General features: G+C 34.6%; 3 protein-coding genes across 10 annotated transcripts in view; 2 read left to right on the plus strand and 1 right to left on the minus strand.

The window, feature by feature from the left end:
- The first annotated feature begins 59 nt into the window (after nt 1–59).
- Dus3 (Dihydrouridine synthase 3) lies at nt 60–3825 on the plus strand. Its single transcript, XM_043416033.1, has 4 exons — nt 60–193; nt 1065–2463; nt 2598–3094; nt 3642–3825. The coding sequence occupies exons 1-4, from the start codon at nt 90–92 to the stop codon at nt 3712–3714; spliced, it is 2073 nt and encodes a 690-aa protein (XP_043271968.1). The 5' UTR covers nt 60–89; the 3' UTR covers nt 3715–3825.
- LOC122408991 (uncharacterized) overlaps nt 3821–19463 on the minus strand; it is a 25336-nt gene continuing 9693 nt past the window's right edge. For 2 of the 5 annotated variants that reach the window (XM_043416153.1, XM_043416188.1), the window contains exons 2-4: nt 6444–6707; nt 5165–5317; nt 3821–4155 (exon numbers count right to left, since the gene is read on the minus strand). In XM_043416153.1, the coding sequence (XP_043272088.1) occupies nt 3988–4155; nt 5165–5317; nt 6444–6707 (585 nt within the window). In that variant the 3' untranslated portion in view covers nt 3821–3987. Of the gene's footprint in view, nt 4156–5164; nt 5318–6443; nt 6708–7032; nt 7250–7865; nt 7962–8680; nt 8729–19463 lie in introns of those variants that run through there. The other 3 variants (XM_043416179.1, XM_043416172.1, XM_043416162.1) reach the window with 3 other exon arrangements.
- Nucleotides 6696–19463, plus strand: part of LOC122408897 (serine/threonine-protein kinase OSR1-like) — a 30439-nt gene continuing 17671 nt past the window's right edge. Inside the window, exons 1-3 of one of the 4 annotated variants that reach the window (XM_043416012.1) lie at nt 6696–6770; nt 8407–8666; nt 19190–19324. In XM_043416012.1, coding sequence (XP_043271947.1) covers nt 8620–8666; nt 19190–19324 — 182 coding nt within the window. In that variant the 5' untranslated portion in view covers nt 6696–6770; nt 8407–8619. Of the gene's footprint in view, nt 6771–8406; nt 8667–10691; nt 11567–19189; nt 19325–19463 lie in introns of those variants that run through there. The other 3 variants (XM_043416003.1, XM_043415995.1, XM_043416018.1) reach the window with 3 other exon arrangements.

Below are 19463 nucleotides of genomic sequence, written 5' to 3' on the forward strand. Positions count from 1 at the left end.
TTTACCATTTACTATACGTGTATATATATATATATATATATATATCATCGCTGTAAGCTGTAACGAGATGAGTACGAGAGCCGCGACTTATGAATTATATCGACATGGCGGATTGCAGTGAAAATTCTACAACTCAATGTTCTTCAGATTATAGTGAAGATAAACAAAAGGGAATATGTAGAATAAAACCTGAGTCAGTACCGTTCGCTTATTTTCTACTACTGAAAATGACATATTCCTATACTAGAATTTATTTAAGAACATTCTTAAAAAAGCTTTATTTAACCTCAAAATTTGTTCAATCCGCAGCACGAGTAAAATGACGATGTACTGAAATGCTATTATTTATGTTAACATATTGGTAGCCTTAGAACATATTCAGCTTTTCTAACTGTTTCGTAACATTCACTGATATGTTTCATTTATAAAACGTAATAATTATTACTTAATCAAATGCATGATGCATGTGTTTCCAATCTTATATATTTCTTCAATCTATATACTGTGAAACTCGTATACAAAAGCGCATTACTAATGTCCTTATGTAGACTCGGAAATAGTGACAAATCCATATTTTCATTGTTCAAAAATGTTTAGCCCTCGTGGCACTGATTGTTATGAAAAAAATAATTAAATATTAGGGATTAACAAATTTTTATCGTTTGTACTCCACTGATTATACGCATTACTAATAAAAAAAATGGTGATCGCTTTGTTTGCAAAAAGATGCCAAATCATTATTAAGTAACCAAGCAATAAAGTTATTGCATAAAAAATGAAGCAGCGATTTTTAGAACATGGCGCTTGAATTTTATAAATAGCAAGATTAACCTGTGGAAAATTATTCTTCATATTAATTGTCATTACTGAAAAAAATTTTTCCTAAAATTCTAAATTTCACAAAAAAAACTGATGAAAAACTATTAAAACTGAAACAGATTCTTCTTTATCCGTTAATCTATAAATTAATTTTGAAAATCAATTCTGTTACCTTTAAAGATGATTGTTTAAATTTATCATTATTATAGGAAGATTATACAAAATTCTTATCCCTTGTTCCACAGATTCATTGTTACTGACCATGTAAGACAGTTGACAGAAGAATGTTTGACACAAGATGACAAATGCAAAGTTTTGGATCAAACTAAAGATCCGAAAGAAGTTAACAACTCAGATGAGCCACCGGTAAAAAAGAAAAAATATGAAGATAAAAAGGATAAATTAAGAGGTCAGAACAAAGCTCGCCCGCCACCTTTCAAAGCTCCAAGGGAAGAAAATTTATGCCCCTGGGTTGTGGATCAAGCAAAAGAGGAACCAGAAAAAAAGTGCCAAAACCCTCGTTGTACATTCATGCACGACAGAGCTGCATATTTGAAGATAAAAGCAGAGGATGTCGGACCTGAATGTTGTCTTTTCAATTTGTCAGGCAGATGTCCGAGAGGGGTGGCCTGCAGGGTAGGTAAAAAACATTTGACCGAAGATGGCTACAATATTGTAGACAAGGAAAAACACATGGAATATGAGAAGAAGCCTGCATCAACGAAAAATCAAATTTCAAAGGAATTACAAAACAGGCTGCGCAAACACAAATACAATTTTACCAGAGCTGAAAAAATCGTGAAAGCAAATGATTTGTCTAAGAAAAAAACTCAAATGACAAATCAAAAGGAATCGATCACTGGAAATGGGGATAATCAAACAGAGAGTGAACTGATCGCTAAAGATGGAACTTCAAATGCCTCCGTTCAACCAGTTGCAAAAATCAATGATTTTATCCCAAGCAACGAAAGTAGTATTAACAGAGAAACATTGAATGATATTCCAAGTGTTGAGAGGACGAAAAACGGTGTTCCAAGCCATCAAGATAGTACAAAAACTGAATTACCGGTTGTATCGAATGCTGAAAAGGAGGCGAGGATAGGTTCAGTGCCCGATCACGATTTGATTCGTTTGCGGTCCTGTGAAAAAAAAAAGATTGAGTGGAGAGACAAAATCTTGTTGAGTCCCTTGACAACAGTTGGGAATCTTCCGTTTCGAAGAATTTGCAAAGAGTATGGAGCTGATATAACGTGTGGAGAAATGGCTCTCGCACCAAAAATTCTTAAAGGAGCCCACGAAGAGTGGGCTCTTGTAAAAAGACACGAATCCGAAGATATCTTTGGTGTTCAAGTTTGCGGTAATAATCCCGGAGTTTTGGCACGGTGCGCGCAGCTTCTGAATGACGAAGCTGACGTTAATTACATTGATCTTAATCTCGGATGTCCTATCGATTTGATTTATCGCCAAGGCGGGGGTAGCGGAATGCTCAATCGTTTAAACATACTCGAAAATGTTGTTAAATCGATGAGCGAAGTTATCGACATACCTCTTACAATAAAAACACGCATGGGCGTTTATATGGACAAACCTGTCGCCCATAACTTAGTCTCGAAATTCCGAGATTGGGGAGCTTCCATGATAACCGTGAGTGAAGCAACGTTGTTTTACGAAACTTAAAAAATTTCTATTCCTGAAGAAATAACGTACAAATCACTTTACTCTCGAATACTTTTAAATCATAGATTCAGGCCAATTGATTTTACTTATTTATACCACAGGTACACGGTCGATCTCGCGAGCAAAGGTATACAAAATCTGCAGACTGGGAATACATCGAAAAATGTGCGACAGCAGCGAGCCCGATACCGGTATTTGGAAACGGTGATATCCTGTCATACGATGATTACGCGAATCTTAGAAACACATACAAAACGATTCAGGGTGTAACAATTGGACGTGGTGCTCTGATAAAACCATGGCTGTTCACTGAAATCAAAGAGAATAAACTTATGGATGTAAGAAGTAATGAGCGATTCGATATATTAAAAAAATATGTCAACTACGGTCTCGAGCACTGGGGCTCTGATACACGCGGTGTCGAAACTACTCGACGGTTTATGCTCGAATGGATATCTTTTTTACATCGGTACATACCTGTTGGAATTCTAGAAAATCCACCTCAAAAGATTAATGAAAGACCACCGTATTACGTTGGCCGTGATGACATGGAAACGTTAATGGCCAGTTCCAATTGTGCTGATTGGATTAAAATATCGTAAGAGAATAAAGCTTATTTCTTAAATCCCGTACTTTTTTTTTAAGGATTAATACTTAATCCACATTGCAAGGCTAAAACGTACTCTCATTCCGGAATGCAACTTGATTTATGACAATTATAAAACCGTTCAATCTATCATCTGAAAAAAAAATCATGTAAAATACATTTCCCATTATTTTTTATAAAGCATTGGCTTCTGAACCAAAACAATTTCTCAACGAAAAATTCGAAGGCACACTTTGAGATGAGAATTTTTCAATTTGGCAATTTTGAAAATTGAAAACTAACTATTAACACTTTTTTTTATAAATTATGATAAAATGAAATTCTGAGTGATAGAAATCTATTTTCACACAAGCATTATCAAATATCGTGGCCCATATGAGTCAGTACCAAAAGTTTTTCAATTTTCTCGAGTCACATTAAATTGTATTATATGCACAAACAATTTTTCCAAATTTATGCAATTTTGAAGCACAGTTTTGGATTTCATAGATGCATCGTTGAATAAAAATGTTTTTTTTTTTTTTTTTTTTTTTTCCAGTGAAATGTTACTCGGCAAAGTTCCAGACGGTTTTCACTTTTTGCCGAAGCACAAAGCAAACTCCTGGAAATAATACGCTGAGTCTCAAGCGTAGTTCACTCTATTCATCTATTTTTTTACAAATGCAAAAGACAATGTCTTTCAACAAGATTCAAGAGGTTTAATAAAGATACGTTACGAATAATAATTTTCAATTTATTAATCGATACAAATTTCTCTTTAGATCGTAATCGTTTTTTTACCGAAGAAGATAACAGCCTACAACCCGAAATTTGTCAAAACCCAAAGAAGTTTTGATGCTCGCATTATTTATTCCATTGATGCTTCCGCTTCTCGCTTCCGAGAGTTAATAATGTGCTGAAATGTCGCCCAGGCTTGAGACCGGCCACATGCAATCACATCCGCTGGCTATTTCTTTGGTGAATGGTTCCCAGCAATCTCCTTCCCAAGCTCGACGTATCATAAAGAGTGTCCTGCTTCGCTGAACGCAGTGGAAGCCGGGATGGGCACATCTCTAAAATATTTTTTGTGGAGAAGAAACAGAAATCTCATCGAGATAAGACCATCATCAAGCTTAGAGGTTCAAAAATATCCAATGATTTAGCTTTCACCGATAGGCTGGTCGAAAAATGTCTTTTTCAATGTTAATGATCAAATTTTTGGTCAAACAAACAAACAAATTGGTCATCAAATCTTTGATGACGAAGCGTTGAGAGCAAGCAGGTATACCTGATCTCGCAATGTTTTGCTTTTACCTTGATAAACCTTCGAAATCTTTCGTACAAAAATGCTTCACCTCTTTTTTTTTAAAAGGTGGTCCTGCTTTAGGAGGTCAAAAAATAGATTGTTTTTGTCAATTTTTTTATGATAAAAAGAAATACCTCACCATAGCGAACTTTTCGGTATAGTTTCAAGGATATTTCAAGAGTGCAAAAACATGTTTTTAATGTGAAAAATATGAACGGGTTTTATGTGCAAAGCTTCGTTATTGAAGTTTCTTAACTGCAGGAAAGATTCCAAAAAAAAACTATACTTTCGATTAGAAACGTAATAAAGTGTTCAGAATTAAATTCTCTTCTATTTGAACTTAAAAAATTATTTAAAAAATTATTATTTAAAACTTATTTAGTTTTTATACCTATAAAAAAAATTTCCGAATCGAATCGATTATTGTGACCTCCTAAGCTAAACCTCCTAGATGACGAACAATCCACGATACATTGATATACACAGGAGCCAATATATTTTTTCTCCAAGAATTTTTGCGACTCGTCCATTAATCATCATCATCAGCTCAATCCTCCATAATGAACAATAAAAAATTTCGTTACCCTCCAACTTAAAAACTTTCACTTTTTCACAGTGTTTCTTGAATTTTTTTTAAAACTATATGTAGTTCATCGGACATTTAAATGTTTGAAGATGGAATTTCTTTTTCCCCGAGTTCAGAAAAATTTGTTCTACTTCTCAGTACGTTATTCAAGGTTCGAACTTTTATGTTTTTATCGATCCCGTAATCTTACCTGTCTTGCCGGTTTCACAGGATTCCTTTGCACTTTATCGAAGTTTGAATAACTTTTGCAAAAAACCTCGTGATAATACGGTGGTTGATATTCGTATTTCGTGTCGCTCATTTGAACCTTTCGTGTCATAATTTCGCAGAGACTTCGATATTCCTAGTTAAAAGAAAGCATTTGAAAGTTATTGCATTTCATTCAATAAGTATTTTTGAATATCTATTATTATTATTGTTGTTTATTCATTAAGGCCTATGAAGAGTGTAAACGTTGGAATTTAGGTCTTTTTTGTTTATTTTATAAAAAAAATTGGTTGGATGGATTTAAATAAAACCATCTTGCATACTCAGAAGTATTGAAAAAAATTTTTTTTTAAATTTTTTTCATGGCATTTTTTTGTACAATGGTGTGTTGAAAATGGCGCCCCTCGAATCGGCGTTGACAGAAAGCCTCAAAAATGGAACATCTCAGGATAAAAAACCAAAAAGATTCGTAAAATAGTAGCTATCGCATGACGTAGATTTTCAAAATATTGTTTAGAAAAAAATGGCGACGATTTGAAGAAAAAAATCCCAATTTTCGTGGATTTCTCAGTGGAAAATTGTTTATAAATGAAAAAAGAGTTATCAAAAATCGACTACGTCATGCTGAAAACTAACGACGCTGAAGTTTCCAACGTTGGAGTCCAACGAAAGGAACGAAAAAAACGTTTGTTATTCACCAATTTTTTATTTCACGAATCGTTGGTGCAGCTTGAAAAACTACGAAATGCAAATTTGGCAGGGAACAAAATAGGAGAATTACTGGAATTATTGGAGATTTTTTTTCGATCATTTCGTTGGACTCCAACGTTGGAAACTTCAGCATCATGAAAACTATGTTTTTCCTACAAAATGCAATTTGAATAAAGTCGCTGGGATAAAAACTTTTTCCATTTTACTGTCAACGCCGATTCAAGCTGTGCCATTTTCAAAACACCATTGTGTACAAGAATATACCATTGAAAAATATTTTTTTTAAATTTTCCAGGCAGTACCTCTGGGTATGTATAAAAGATGTGTACAAAGTTTTATGTAAATCCATCCATGCAATTTTTATTTATAAAAGAAACAAAAAAAACACCTAAAATTCTAACGTTTACACTGTTCATAGTCCTTAATCATCCATAAAAAGTCCTATTAAGTATTAATAATAAGTTTACTTGTGAACAAGGAATTATTGTCAAGTATTTTCGGTATACAAAGCTAACTAACTAAATTAAAAAACGTGTAACGCGCTCACTGACCGGCAACAAATTTCTATCGGGTCTATCGACATTTGTGAACTGTTGATCAGTTTTTTCAATCTCGTAGTCCTCCAAGTAGTCGATCTCGGGTAAATACGAAGTGTCTCGTGTTATCATCAGCGAATCACCATTCCTACCAGTTTTTTCACTATTCTCAGGTCTCCCAAAAAAATCTTCGAGCAGTTTCGTCGCGTTGAGTCTCTTGGCAAAAGTCTGATGAGAAAATTGGCACGAGATGACGAGCAACGACAATCCAACGCTTATCTGTTGATCAGAATTGAGTTTTCGTTTGCAAGCAGGCCCGCATGTACACCGACTCGCACGACCGTACGATTTTCTTTTGTCACTTTATTGCAACACAACAAAATAGATAAATGAATGAGAAAATATAGTTTCCATGTGGATGCTTTGAAAATTCTTCAACACGTGAATGTTAGTAAATTCGTTCGTTTACTCTTCTGTGTACTGATCGGACATGGACTGGTAAATCACAAATTTTCATAACGATGATCCATAAATAAATTCTCTCGTAGATAAATGAGTAACGAAATGAACTAATAAAACTGCTATTTCGTTTTGGAAAACGTACCAAAATCTTAGCATAAAATGCGAGTTTATCTTTATGAACGTGTTCGACAATCGTTCGACAATCCAATAATATACTCAGTTGCACAAAACACTTCGGAGCTTGATCGAAAGACATGACAAATTTTCCCTCTTCCTTTCGGTGCTTGGATTTCGGTTGAATTTTTCGGAATTTTTGTAAACGCGAACGTGAAATTTTGATAACAGATCGAACCTGAGATTCTAACCTCCAAATGTTGAGAAATTTCTCACCTACCGACGGTATCTCGTGTAAATAAATAAAGTATACCGAGTTAAAACTCAATCATAAACGTCAATGAAGGCGATATGATTATCGACGGAGCTTTATATCAATGGAACGTAGAAAGTACTTTCATGCCTTTGTTTTTTTTGCGTTTATTATCACATCGCGATCAGAAGAATTTGTTCGATATCGAGGAATCGTTTGGATTGGAAATAAAAAGAGATGAATCCAGAAAGCGAGGAAGGGGAAGAGTCATCTCAACTTTTGATATTACGTATAAAATTGAATGTATATAGAGCCAATGTAAGCGCGTGTCAGGAGTCAATGAGTTATAGAGACAACTCAGAGAAGCTCCTCGAGAGTTTCCCGTGAAAATCAGTGTCAGCCGGTTCACAAGGTCACAGTTGATTAAGCCTCGGTGGGAGACGTAATAGTGCACGATATTAAATAAGTACATATATATCTATATATTTATGCTCATGTTTGTGTGTGTGTGTGTGTGTATGTTGCGTATATTGCAGTCTCGTATTCAGGTATCGTGTCGCTGTCGCACAAAGCTCTGGTATGGCGGTCAAATATAATGTAGTGCATACCTCCTCAACAATGCTCCACGTTTCTCCGACACAGCTCCAATTCATTTACTGAATTATTTTCAAGCATATCGCGATTCCAGTTTTTCAGCAAAAACACTGTAATTTTGATCTCTCGTCATTTATATTTCATTCCTTTTTTCTGAAGCTTTGATTTTGATTTCGGAAACGAGCTCGAAAATTTAGCAAAATTTGTTTCTATATTATTTGATCAAATATATAATCGATTGGTCACCAGGGATTGCTTTTTCATTTGAAAGAATAATGAAAAACTAGATATCAGTTTATTTCATTTAATATGACTTATTTTGACGATATTTTTGAAAGTTTGATTTTTTTAGCGTTTGGAATGTAGTTGAAAATCGATTTGATCGAACACGAATGATGGCGTCACTGATTTGAGATTATTCTTATCCATTTTCAATTTCATTCGATCAGAACATGTGGAAAATGACGAATAAGCATGTTTCGTCCTGTCAAAATTAATACTTCGTTTACGGAAGTAGTAAAAAGTCGTTAAAAAATTTGGACCCTTTCATTACAGCATAAATTGACACGCTAGTGACGCTAGCGACGAAGAGACTACGTAAGTCATACACACTTCTCGGTACAATCAGAAAGAAACGCATGTACCGAGCGGATACTTAATTCAAGTCCCGAGCTATTTGCCTAAGATGCTGTAAACGTCGTGTGAATCATTCAATTACTTGGAAAGAGAAGGAAAAAACAAATGAAAGTATAAAAGTGATTCGTCAATATGAGGGAAATGATTACGAAATATTATCACAAGACTCCTAGGCAGAAGTAAGTATACAAACATGGAGAGCATCCTTTCTTTGATTCCTTTTCATTATCGCTACAGCGTAAATGGATGGTTTTGGCTCAATTATTATTTCCAGGTTACTTCATCGCCGGACATTTAGTCATAACTGATATTTTCGAAAAAATCAAAATAACCGTTTTTTTTCACTTTCGATTGCAATGAATCGAGCCACTTCTTGTTCCAGAGTCTCATTATTGTGTGCAATCAATCGAGAGTTGTTCATTTGTTAAAAATATTTCACGAAAAACAAATATCTTTAAAAGTTACACACAAAGGAGATTTTTCAGGCCACAGAGACGACTCACGGGACTGACGACTGAGACTAGACCGAAAAAAGTGATCATAACCTCTACAATGCATCTTTTTGCTGCATATGCATACACAGCGAAATAAATAACAAGTGGAGATCAACGACACATGTCGTATCTTTGTTACTTGACTAATCTATTCGAATTATTGATGAAAATGGTTGGAAGAACGAAAGTACGTATGGAAGTCTAAACTTTAATGATTTTCGTGGTGTCCCCGAAAAGATGAAATCAAGAAACTTTGTATTGTAACTAAAAAGCAATTTGGAAAAATGAAAAATCCCGGAAACCGTTATTCTCGAGTAGTATATGTACACAAGAGCACGGCAGGGCTCGCGCAAGCTTTGTTTGCCTCCATACATTGAGTCGCTAGCGCCTCTTGTGACACGATGGTGACTTAAGGACTTGAGGATACAATGTCAGTTGTGTAGTGCCCCGTCATAGCCAAAACGTATGTCACATTGATAATACACGTGTGTAGTGACTACCGGTTTTACCTCGATATTATCGCTCTCGTTTCAATGTCGCATCGATTTATCGGACTTTATCGTATTATTATGTCATTATACTTTATCGAATACGCGAGAGACGAAAAAAAAATTCCCCTATTTTTTCACGTTGAAGAATTCCTATTTTTTCAACTTGTATTCAAACAATTGCAGATTTATGCGAAATCGATAACATTTATTCAAGCTCGGATTGCCGTGTTATTGAATGTAAAAAAGTATTTTCAACTTCCGACCTCTATTTTTAGTTGAGACAAATTTTAGTGTTTACAAATGTATTAGCGAACATTTTTGAGGTTATTTACCGCGGCTACAAGGAAGAGAAGTCGCTCTGAAGTTTGGCGTTATTTAGCACGAGCTACTATGACAACGGAATCGAAACTTCTCGTTATTAATTTTTTACATTTTGAATCAATATTGGAAGATGAAATAAAATTATCGTATGCCCGCTAGACATCGCAGATGGTGGCTGCGTTAAAAATAAATCGCCTCAAATCCTTCGTGATATGCTCGAAGGGTTCACAGACACTCAAAATATGTAGAAATAGTCGTTATTTTGAAGTCAATTTTTTTAAGTTCAAAGTGTGTTGATAAAATGTGACGTTTTTGTTACAATTATTATAAAAAGCTCCTTTCCTGGCCAATCGAAATTTCAATCCATTTCAGTTCTGTTGTTGATAACAAAATTAACTGGTTCTCGATCAAGTTGTGTTGTAAAGTAGGCTGAATATTAATATATTTAAAAAAAATCCATCGTTAAAAAAACCAAGGACCGTTTGCATCAATTCTGTGATATTTATTCGACTGTTCGTGCACTGTAACTATTGATTTGCGAAAATTCCACAAAATTTTCTTTGCTACCGTACGTAATTCTGCGATAAAAATCTGTTAAATTTCTAATTCAATTCTTACGTGATTTTAAAATCTGCGATCAACTATCGAAACAAAAATAATTAATTACAATATAATAATTATAATGAGAATTTACTTGATTGAATGACAGGAATATTCCAAGTCAGTAATGCCGGTTGACAAGGAATGGTCTAAAGTCGTCTCAGTTTGAAAATCGCGAGATCGAGAAACTGGAATAAAACAAAAATCATGCCGGCACTTGTTCCTACATTAGCGCGTATACGTCGTGTATTTTACGAGTGCGTGGTCGATTCTTTCTATCTCCTCCCTCTCTCTCTCTTTTTTCTCCCTCGCATTCTGTTTTCTCTCGTTGTTCGTAACGTATGTAGGTAGTTATTCAATTGACGGAGATGCCCCCGGTCTGACATGGTTCAGTCGATGGCGAACTTAGGATGATATCCTACTTGACGATTCTCTCGTAGCTCCGTCACATTAGCCCGTTTTACTTCGAAACAGTATTCTTCCATACTTTACAAAGCTTTTCGCGCTAAACGCGAGCGTTACCGGGAAGATAATCTTGGAAAATACTCGTCGCTGCGACAATCGCAAATTATTCGTTGTCATATAGACAGAAAATACAGACCCAGAAAGCTCACAAGAGTTTTATAAACTTCGAAGGAATCGTTTGAATGTTGACAACTTCACAGTGTCTCAACTCGTGGTATAAATTAATGCACAAAACTTCTTCGATTCAAAAGACTCGAAGTGGTTCGTTACTTCGGAACGAACCTCTGCACCATTAACGAAACTCGGTGCTTTTTTTCGTCGCGAATATAAACAGTGTCAAAAGAGACATCGATTCGGAAGGAGCCTGTTGCCTTTACTGCGAAACTGTACCAACCGACACAACAATACGACAGAAGCGCCGCTTCCGATTTCGAACGTAACAGTTGTTTTTTGTACTTCAAAATAATTTCTGTGCGATATTATCACTGCTTCATCGTGTTGTTTTTTTCAACAAGTTTTCAAAGTTTGGTGGGACAAAAACACCGAGTGTCTGTTCGTATAAAGTAGTTCTATAAAAAAAAAAAGAGACTCATAGTCGGAAAATTCTGAGAGATTAAACAAAATGTGCTAATAATCACAGCAATCATTATTTAAGGTTATGGCGACAGATTTGTGCAGAAATGGGACTCTGAGCGCGACGTCTACCAGGTATTTAATCGTAATTTTTTTACCCGATTGAACAAAGGTTTTCTAGGTTATGAATGATGAATTTGTTCCAAAACATTTGGACAAAAAAGTTTCTACCCCTTTTTTTTTCTACAAATCCCCGTTTGAACGTTAATTCGAGTCCACTTGACTTACAAAAGAATTCGAAAAATAAATATTTTTCCTTTCTCGTCGACGATTAAATCATACGAAATCTCTCTCGACGATTTTCCGTTTTCTCTTTTTATCCTACTTTTGGTAGCATACGTGACGGTGAAACACTAAAATAGCCGTTTACTCGCTTACGAGTTTTAATGAGCAATTGACCCTCGACCATGTACCGCCCGGAGGTTCAATTAAACCGATTGCCGTAAACGCAAAATTGGATTGCGAGGATCCTTCACAACACATCGACCCTAACGGATTTCCAAATTATTTGAATGCCCACTTTTTTCCTTAATGACACCGTCCGACGTAATAGTAGGGAAAACATCATTTGTGAAATTATGTACTTCGAAAATGAGACATTTTATCGGATAAAAACAACAAAATTTCTTTTTTACGATTCTTCCAGGAATGCAATTTTTCCAATTACTTAAGAGACCTTACGAACGTGTTTCGGCATGTCAACTATACAGCCACCAATCCTTTATTTTTTTCAAGGAATAACATTGTTTCAAGAAACTCTTCATCTAAGACCAATGCAAACGCGAATTTGTAGATGAAAATAAACAATGCATTTTCAAACAAAAAAATGAACAATATTGTGTCGATTGATTTGGAATGTTTAGCTTATCAGAATTCGTATATCAATCGATACGTTTTTTCATATAGAAACAGTGGTTACTTGTTTTAATACTGATATTCAGAAAAATAGATTGTTTTTACGTAAAAATTGTAGAGCATTGCTCGCAGAGCGTTAAGTTGGAATAAAAAGTGAACAAGTTTGCTTCGACAAGTGGTCTTTAAATTACATATACTTGACACTCGCAGTTACCGAAGCAAGTTGAGTAAACAGTAAGAACGTCATAAATTGAGCTATTATTGACACTCAAATGTTTCAATGAGAGTCACATGACGAAAAACAACGATATTGCACGAACTTTCGAGCATTCCAGCTCATGGTTCTCCCATCACGAGGCTTCCATTCGTTCAATGAGAAAATAGTGGAATGCTCGTCCCATTCAAGACCAAATCGAGTTGATTGTCATCAATGTAAGATTGAACTTTCCATATAACTAGACGTTACGTTACGAGAGTTATATTGGAAACATCATCTCGACACGACCACGATTATCTCGTTTCCATTTTTTTCCCCCTTTTTATTTAAAAATCATTCAAAATCGCTCCAGTTTAATGAAAATTTTCGATTTTTCGTTCCACCCTCCATGTTTGGTTATGGAAAAATAGAGTCGAGCTTTTTTTGGACAATATTGGCATCAAAATTTCAGGAGAAATTTTTTTCAGGCGAGCTTTTTTCACTTGTTTGTTCGAGATCGCTACGTTTAATCCTTAATTGTACGCTGCAATTAAGAGTCTCGTGTCGACGACAAACTTATCCCTGACTCCTGCAAATTAAACGCGATTGCTTGATTCAATTATCCCACGTTCGTTATTAAATCGAGACCTGTGGTGATCGGGCGGGAGGAAAGAATTGTTTTAGGCAGTTCTCCGGACACGGTATTATCTCGTTCGGTTTTTTTCCCCGGATACAATAGGTGTATGTTTACACTCGTTTGGGACGTTCCGAAGGAGATGAAACCGGTAATTCAGAATATATTTCAATCGATAAACTTTTTTTATTGTTTTTTTTTTTTTAATTTTTTTCAATTTATTTGACTTCATGCAGGATTTTATGACACTGATAAACCCTCAGTATTTACGATAACTCTTAACATGTCGATCGTGCTTATAATTCGAGCATATTATTTATTGTTGAGAACGTCGGTTTTGTAAAAAAAAATGTACGTTTGAAAATCAGTCTTATAATATGTACATCTCAATAGACTAAATTCAAGCGATTTGCTGACTTGAAATGAGCTCTTTTTTACACGTTTCGTAGAGCATATCATGTGGACCGCAACCCAATTTTCACAATCTCAAAATTACTTGTTAAATTTTTGCTGTGTCGTTTGAAATAAACCTACGAATAATTTCAAATTTTTAACTGCTCAACCCACGTTTTTTGTTTTTAAAGAAATAAAATTTCGGTTTTTGCACATAATTTCTAATAAAACGAGTTCCTTAACGGTCCACGTTAATTTTTGCGTATTTTTCGAGAAATTAAAAAAATGTTGATTTTTTTCATTGAGAGAGATCCTTTTTTTGGATAGCTGAAAATTCCACAGGTTTTTCTTTTGCCTGTCTACAAACCACAGAAATATTGGCGTCATGGCAAATCAGTACGTACACACTGTTTTGTAAGCTTTGTGGAAAAAAGCTTTTGATGTAATTATGATTGACCCTCTCCGTCATGGTGGGTCACCGGTGACCCACCTTGATCATCAGTTTTTTATTGTTAAAATGACGTTCCAACCATTTGTAATTTTCTTTCTGTTTTTAAAAAACCTATCTGGATGGAAATACGTTTTTCATTCATCTCCATAAAATATTAAGTATTTGGTCAAAAAAATTGTATAAAAAAGAAAAAATGTGAAGAATAATTTTGCCACGATAAAACTCGTCTCAAAAATAGTTAAATTGATCAAAGTTTCCGAGAGGATTTTTCGAAATAAAATTAAAAAAGTCCCTCCCAATGAAATCGACATTTTTTTGCTCACGCTGAAGAACAGTCAAGAAGATTGACATCATCTGTTTTTTCATGCTTTTTTTTGAGATGTGCAATAAAAACCCAAGATTTCAAAAAAAAAAGCTTATTTCGGTCCATCATTCCCAAAGTTATAAAGGTTAAAAATAAAATCAGATCCTTTTTCTGAAAAAACACAGAAAACAGTGTGTACTACTGATTTGCCATCTTGCCATTTTTTTTTGTGGTTTGTAGACAGAGAAACGAAAAAACCTCTCAAATTGTCAGCTTTTTAAAAAGGGTCCCTCTCAATAAAATTAGGGTGGTCCACTCGATATGAAATACCCCATATATTTATGCGAGTATACACATAGAATTCAAAATTGAACGTGGGCGATCTTCGAGAGTCTTGTAATACACTTTACTCTCTCTCTCTCTCTCTCTCTCCTCTCTCCTTTGGATTCTTGTTTTTGTGTTGACTCCCATGGAGACTAAATTAAAAACAGCGTTGTTCGCGAACATCAAAGTCTTCGTGCCCAGGGAATTAAACTTTTAACCCAAATATTAAGGAGAGCACGTCCACCTCTCTATTCACGTGTTCTCGATATAAACGACGGCAATGTTTCATTGTTTTATTCGAATAAAATAGAAATGAGCGAACTTGTTTCTAATGTTACGCATGGTAAAATCCATTCGGGGATTTCGAATAAAATTTTTCATTCCAATTGATTTCGAAGATTTTTCAATTGTTGTGCACACTCAACAAATTTTTAAATACTTCAAATAAAGAACTTTTAAAATTATTCGATTATCACTCGAATTCATTAGTAGTTCAATTCTAATTTTTCTTTTCTGCAACTCAATCGATCGGCTAAAACCTAACGATCTGAGAGTCTCGAACAAGATTGGAGAGTTGATTAGCATCTGTCAGAATATTCCCGCAATAATATATCAACACATGCAACAATTTTTGTCCGAAATCAGACTAACATTGTTAATGTACCTAAAAAAACGTGATACATAAAAAAATATGAAAATAGTTCACGTCAAATATAGATTTACATAAACTTTATTTTAATTTATTAAAATTAAAATTAATTAAAATATAAATCGTTCGGTGGATATAATTTCTTTTGAAATTTGCCACAACGATCAGGAAAAAGAATCCTGAAACGTAAAAATGAAAAAATCAATATTTTCAAACCGCGAGGAAAGCGCCAATTTCAAAAAACCTGTTTTACGAAAAATTCATGAAATTTAAAATATTTGAGATTAAAACTAGAATTTAATGAAAATTCAAATGGATCAACCCAAATATTAATTACAGCATGATTTGTCATTTCATTTACAAGATTATTTAATACTGAGAAAACTAAATGTGCGACGTGATAACTGTAATTCTCATTTTTAAGATTTTTCGAAACTTCGTACGTCGAACGAATGTGACTGAAAAATAACGTTTCCGCGAGTGTTACAATCACACTTTTTTTTTGTTTCGCGCGGTAAAAAAGCTATCGACAGTTCGATGAATGATACGAAACGTGCGAGTTGATAGCACGACGCGGTCTCGAAGTCGAAAATACATGGAAAAAAATGTTTCGCTTACGATAATGTCAGTAGTTTTAACCCTGAACTTGAAATAAAAATAACGTGTGTTTTTGTCTGTTTGAGAAGCAATTAGAGGGAATGAGATAAGTACAAACCGTAAGGAGCCTCTGAAACTTTTTTTCATTTAAATATAACCACGAGAATATTCTCTGCAAACGCGTCTGTCCTTCTGCTTTTTATTTGCAAAACGAATATCAATGTTTGATCCCATTTGATCAACAACATTTTTTTTTTCTCTCTCTCTCTCTTCCCCCTCCCCGTACGGAGAAAACGGACTCGTTTTGTACAGTGAGGAATATATTATTTTTCAAGAATTTTCAAAGTATTTAACCACCGATTACAAACAGCATAGTATTTTTTGAATTTTCCTAATTTTCGTCCCTTCAATTCTAAACAGCTTTATGTGCATAGCAAAAACTGATGCACGTGAGAACTAGATTTTATTTTGGTTTCGAATTGTTCTTCATCTTAGACTAGCACTTTGCAGTATAAACATTCGAAGTGACTGAAAACATTTTTTACTATGCTTATAGAAAAAAAGGCTCTTGAGTCTTTTTGAATAAAAAGCATGGGTATTGGTCTTTTTACTATGGTGGATAAAACAATTCTCATTACTGCTCTTCGAATTAATGCTGCAATCCAGTACGTGTATACTGTCCTCGAGATACTATATTCTTAGTACTTTCCTCTAGAATTTTTAGCCTCGTTTTCTCTGCGTGCGATTATGTAGAAAATCGAAACAATTATTCAAAAGCCCAAAATGCTTTCATCTTTTTCAAGGTTTGCAGTTAGTTTCGATATTTCAGTCAAACAAGCATGAATGGAAACAAGCCATTCGACGTCTTGTTTTTGTTTGTTTGTTATAATATGAATTTGTGCAGATTACAGAAATACTTCGATCAGAGAAATGAGGAATGTAAAATGATCATTTTTTTGAAAAAAATATGGGTAAATTTGGTCCTACAATTCTGTGTGATCGTATGTGAAATAACGCACGATACATGCGAAGTATGAAAACAAAATTTACTTACAAACTGACACTCGGAAATAATAAATTTCCAGTTTGGTCTTTTATTTTATGTTTTCCACCACCGGCGTTCGCAATGAAAAAAGTAACGATTGTTTCATTGCAATTTTGGATACGAGTGTGGAAAATTATCGACCGTAGATGTGTGTAGAATTTAAACTCAGTCAGCGACTTTATTCCGTGAACAACGCAGCCGTCGAATTGAAAATCATATTTTCGAAGAAACTTCAATCTTTTTTCACAAAAATTTTTCAAATACGTGTACACGATTTAAAAACGAAAAATTGGCCGAAATCATGTCGCGATTTTTTTCATTTTCCATCAATGATGATGTAGGAATTACAAGAAGAGCGAAGATTCTTCGAATGCGAATTTCTTGGCAAAACTTATTCTAATTTGGCCAATTATTCAGGTAGTCAGACTTCCATCGCGATTAGCGTTAACGTCAACTGAGAACTGGCCACTTTGATATTTGCCAATTGAATTTATCCACGTAAATGAAGTAATTAATTAAATTCAATAAATTCAACTGATGAAGAAAACTCGAACGATATTTACTTCTCCTTTTAAAATGTAAATGCCAAAAATGCCGGCTAAAAAAGTAAGATTTTAGGAGAAAATAAGTTATTCGGATATTTTCATCAATCTGTCGTCTCGCTCCCCAAGTTTTATGCCTCTTCGCCAAGAGTGCGGTGTATCGGATTATTTTTAGATTACAGGATGGGGTCTACCCCCCTTGATAGTGGCTAAAAATAGCAAGTAAGGCCAATCCAGCTCCAATTATTCCATTTAGGTATTTAGGTGACAATCGACCGACCGCCAATTTAGAAATATTCCACACGATTCAACCAGCCAGGGACTCGAGCATAGCAAGATCTCTTTGTCAACTGTCTCACAATATTATAATATTCTTCACCAACGTGTGTTATCGAGTGAACAAACATTTTTTTCGCCCAGAATGTCAGTTGAATCAGATTCACAAACTGCCGATTGCATTATTTATGTTTTTTTTGAAAATGGATAAATTTTGTCAATTCAATTGAATTCTGTTCAAACTTGATGGAAATTTATGATTGAATTAATCTTTGAACATGAAAGCAGTAAATTTAAATTAAAATAAATTTTACAATCAGTTATGTCCAGTCTAAAACAGTTGAATATGCTCGAAAATAACAGTTTTTTTTCGGTTCATCATCAAAAGAATATTTTTCTGACGTTGACCATTTGCTAATCCGCTAATTGTTGTTCACATTTCAGCGCGTGGGTGTACGTATCCGCAGGCTCGAGATGAGTTTCGTTAGCCTGTCTTACTAATTCATGAAGATTTATGAACTCTTACGTTTTAATGATTTTAAACTTTCTGATATCACACCATTCGAGCAAAAGAACGAAGCATTTTTCAAATTCTTCGGATCGTTATTCGTGTTCGAAAGAGCCCACGAAATTCTCAGCTTTGGCTTTCGTTCGGAACGTGAATAAATTTTTGACATGTCAAAACATTTGTTTTATTAGAAGAATAAAAAATTAGAATAAAGAATTAGAAAAGATTAGTTAGAATTGCTTTGTCATTTCGAAAGCAAATTCTTCATCGTTATTTACTGAATCGAGGAAAAAAAAGAAAAAAATACCAGTACTTCAAACAGTTAAAGAAGAATAAAAAAAAAATAATAAAAATAAATAAAATAAGCAAGAACGATCGAACACTGGCAAACGTCAATGAATACAAAGCAATAATGAGCTCAAATAAAGGAAAAGTACGATAAACGTTGGCAGCTCGTGGTATAGGAACGATTTTAAAACTTTTGTACGAGCGATAAAATGAGATATAAATTTTCGAATAACGACAAGAACGAGAAGACTTCATCGAAGGAATCGAATCGCGACTGATTCAAATGTAAAAGCTTCATAAGCGTAATTATATTTTATTATCACATTTAATCTCTTATTAATCGTAATGAATGAATAAATCGACGGATAAATATAGGTTCGAACGAGAATGAGCAGAAATTGTGCTCGTCGGACTTGACGTCACTCAAACACGAAAGTTGATAGTGAGAATTTATAATTAAATATTGTGAGCAATGATATTTTTGTTTTTGGCGATTAGCAGGATCTACATAGAGCAATAATCTCCATCGATGCACAATAATATTTTGCTCGGAGACGCGGAGGAATATCGAAGCTTCAAACGTGCGCCTTAATTCACAGCAACCCGTCGTACAACTCTCAAAACTTTTGCTTTCAGGGCCGTAGGCAATATGAGGCAAAGAAAAAGCGGTGGCATTCTCGGTGCCAAAGATCCAGTCTCTGCTTTACCCGAGGAACAGCTCAAGTTCCAAGATACGAGATTCTTGACCTCTCTTGTTCTTGGTAGAAACAGGTAAGTTTTTCTATTTTTTTTTTTTTTCACTTTCTCAATAAATTACGAATCGATGAGTCTGTCAACGGTGTCTGTCAAGATTCATCAATGAGTACTTCAAGGCCTTAAATACGCACTTGCAGTGGGCGAAAAAACGTGA

The sequence above is a fragment of the Venturia canescens genome, chromosome 1 (genome assembly GCF_019457755.1).
Source record: "Venturia canescens isolate UGA chromosome 1, ASM1945775v1, whole genome shotgun sequence".
In the NCBI taxonomy this organism is placed as follows: domain Eukaryota; kingdom Metazoa; phylum Arthropoda; class Insecta; order Hymenoptera; family Ichneumonidae; genus Venturia; species Venturia canescens.

Excerpts from the sequence above, each read along its gene's own strand:
- Dus3 (XM_043416033.1), top strand. The coding sequence starts at position 90 with ATGAATTATATCGACATGGCGGATTGCAGTGAAAATTCTACAACTCAA. Across the intron at positions 194-1,064 it reads ATATGTAGAATAAAACCTGA|ATTCATTGTTACTGACCATG; the intron begins GTCAGTACCGTT and ends CTTGTTCCACAG. Across the intron at positions 3,095-3,641 it reads GCTGATTGGATTAAAATATC|TGAAATGTTACTCGGCAAAG; the intron begins GTAAGAGAATAA and ends TTTTTTTTCCAG.